At 37.1% G+C, this 1,941-nt stretch overlaps 2 protein-coding genes across 2 annotated transcripts in view; both read right to left on the minus strand.

Annotated features, from left to right (window-relative positions):
- LOC108573241 (sex-lethal homolog) overlaps nt 1-172 on the minus strand; it is a 12,336-nt gene extending 12,164 nt beyond the window's left edge. Inside the window, exon 1 of the mRNA XM_017935632.1 lies at nt 147-172. Within this exon, the coding sequence (XP_017791121.1) occupies nt 147-163 (17 nt within the window). The 5' untranslated portion in view covers nt 164-172. The remainder of the gene's footprint in view (nt 1-146) is intronic.
- An 875-nt stretch (nt 173-1,047) lies between these two features.
- Nucleotides 1,048-1,819, minus strand: LOC108573348. The gene is made up of 2 exons (XM_017935755.1): nt 1,505-1,819; nt 1,048-1,326 (listed from the first exon to the last, which is right to left on the minus strand). The coding sequence occupies exons 1-2, from the start codon at nt 1,808-1,810 to the stop codon at nt 1,048-1,050; spliced, it is 585 nt and encodes a 194-aa protein (XP_017791244.1). The 5' UTR covers nt 1,811-1,819.
- Between the last annotated feature and the right edge of the window lie 122 nt (nt 1,820-1,941).

Here is a 1,941-nt window from a genome sequence, read left to right on the forward strand (position 1 = left end):
AGAAATGTGTTGAAAATTCGTAAATGAATGTTTTTAACCTCTCAACACAAATTCCATGATTAATAAAACGTAACAGATCACTACGAAAGTATTTTTTTAACCTTTCTGTCTTCAGCGATAGAATTAAGTTCAAATAGGAAACTTACCCCGCCTGGGGATTCATACTGTCCTGTCTGGCTTCATTTTGCTCGCGCGTATCCATCCCGAAAATCCGTGAAACATAATATTAAGCATCAGAGTATCGTTCGGGGCAGCGGCCGATTTTTCATTTTCGTTAGTCGCGTTCAGGTCGCTTTTCGGGTGCAGTGGTGCATTTTCGCAAGATCCTCACTTTTTTTTTCTACGGCTATGCTAACCACCGGTGCACGTGCGCACAAACTTTATTGGGATTAACAACGGTTTCTGGTCTCTACGAAGGATCAGTCCGATTCAATCAATCATTTCGCGATAGTGACACACTACATAAAAAATTTGCCGCGAAAATTCATCGCACTTCGACTTTCTCCGTCCAGTGAACCGAAGTTGTTTGAGTTATTGTCAATTGATGTTTCATAATGTTAACAAATGACAGATAACAAATATAAGAAAGACTAGATAATGACGATGTTATTTTTTATAGCAAATAAATGAAAAGCTAAATACTCGAATGATGTGTGCAACGAGTTGCATCTAAGTTTGCAGCATGTAACAGTTGCTGAATGAGGTTAAGTTTCTGTTAAATATGTTTTCTCTCTCTGGCGCCGCTGGGATCGTTCTTTAAACCAATTTCTGGTCCTGCTTCTTTATTCAATAATAGTTATTGACATATAAATACGTATAAAAAAGTATAAATACATTATACATTACATGTACATGTAAAGCAGTTCAATATCATAAGATAATGTGCCAAGATAATTTATATGTTAGTGTGGATCACTATCATAATTAAAAAATTGAATAAATAAGTGAATAGTATATGTTGCATAAGGTACACAATCTTGAATGCGTTGCTTGGAAATAAAGAGATCAATCCATAACTTGTAAAAAAACGAAATAGAAGGAAAGATTTTATCTCAATACTGAGAATCCTTTGGCTCTAGTAAAACGGAATGGCCTACATTGGATATACCGTGTGTTCATTCCTGTAGAGCTATGCACTGGTGTTTCATTGTTCTCTTTGTCCCATGCATGCATGGGAGACTCTATACCAAAGGGACTATAAAGTTTGGTTGGTGTTCTTCCAAGAAGTTGACGTGAACGTGTCTGAGGAGTTTGCATTTTACAAATGCTATTTGGAGACTGTTGCTCCTCCAGTCTTTGACGTCTACGTGTAGAACTTTTGAATTTCTAAATGACAAAGTATAAAACAACATATTAAGGTGTAAAATTCAAAATTTCATACAAGGTATCACAGAAGAAGACAAAAACTTCTAGGAATAAATATACTGTGTAGTACTTTCACACTTTCCCCATGGAGTATCCTGTACTACTACTTACTACTTAGCTTAGTTGAATTTTTTCTAACCTGAGAAATGGTACCAAAAGTAGTGCGTACTGAAGATATGGTTTTCGATAATTTCTCGGCTCCGGTCCGTAGAGCACGTCTGGAATCTGCTGACATATTTCCCAACGTCAGATTATTCCAACTACGGTCACCTGCTTGCTTATCCTTCGACATTTTTTCCTTGCTAAGATCCGATTTTTCCTTCTCGAAACGATCCTGAAGTCGTCGCCTGAGATTGTTTGAGTTTTTAGTAATCTCCGGTGAATTTTTTACACTCAGAACGTCCCGGTGAAACGTGAATGAGACACTGCGCGAATCCGGTCGCATACTTTTCAAATGTACACCTTCTCTTCTCTTAGCGAATCAGTCACGATTTCTAAGTCTCTTTAAAAATGGTAATTAAACCAGTGTTGATAAATAATATAGAAAATCGAGGATTCCTCCACATCCCTTGGACG

Source organism: Habropoda laboriosa, unplaced genomic scaffold, assembly GCF_001263275.1.
Source record: "Habropoda laboriosa isolate 0110345459 unplaced genomic scaffold, ASM126327v1 scaffold134, whole genome shotgun sequence".
Taxonomy (NCBI): Eukaryota; Metazoa; Arthropoda; class Insecta; order Hymenoptera; family Apidae; genus Habropoda; species Habropoda laboriosa.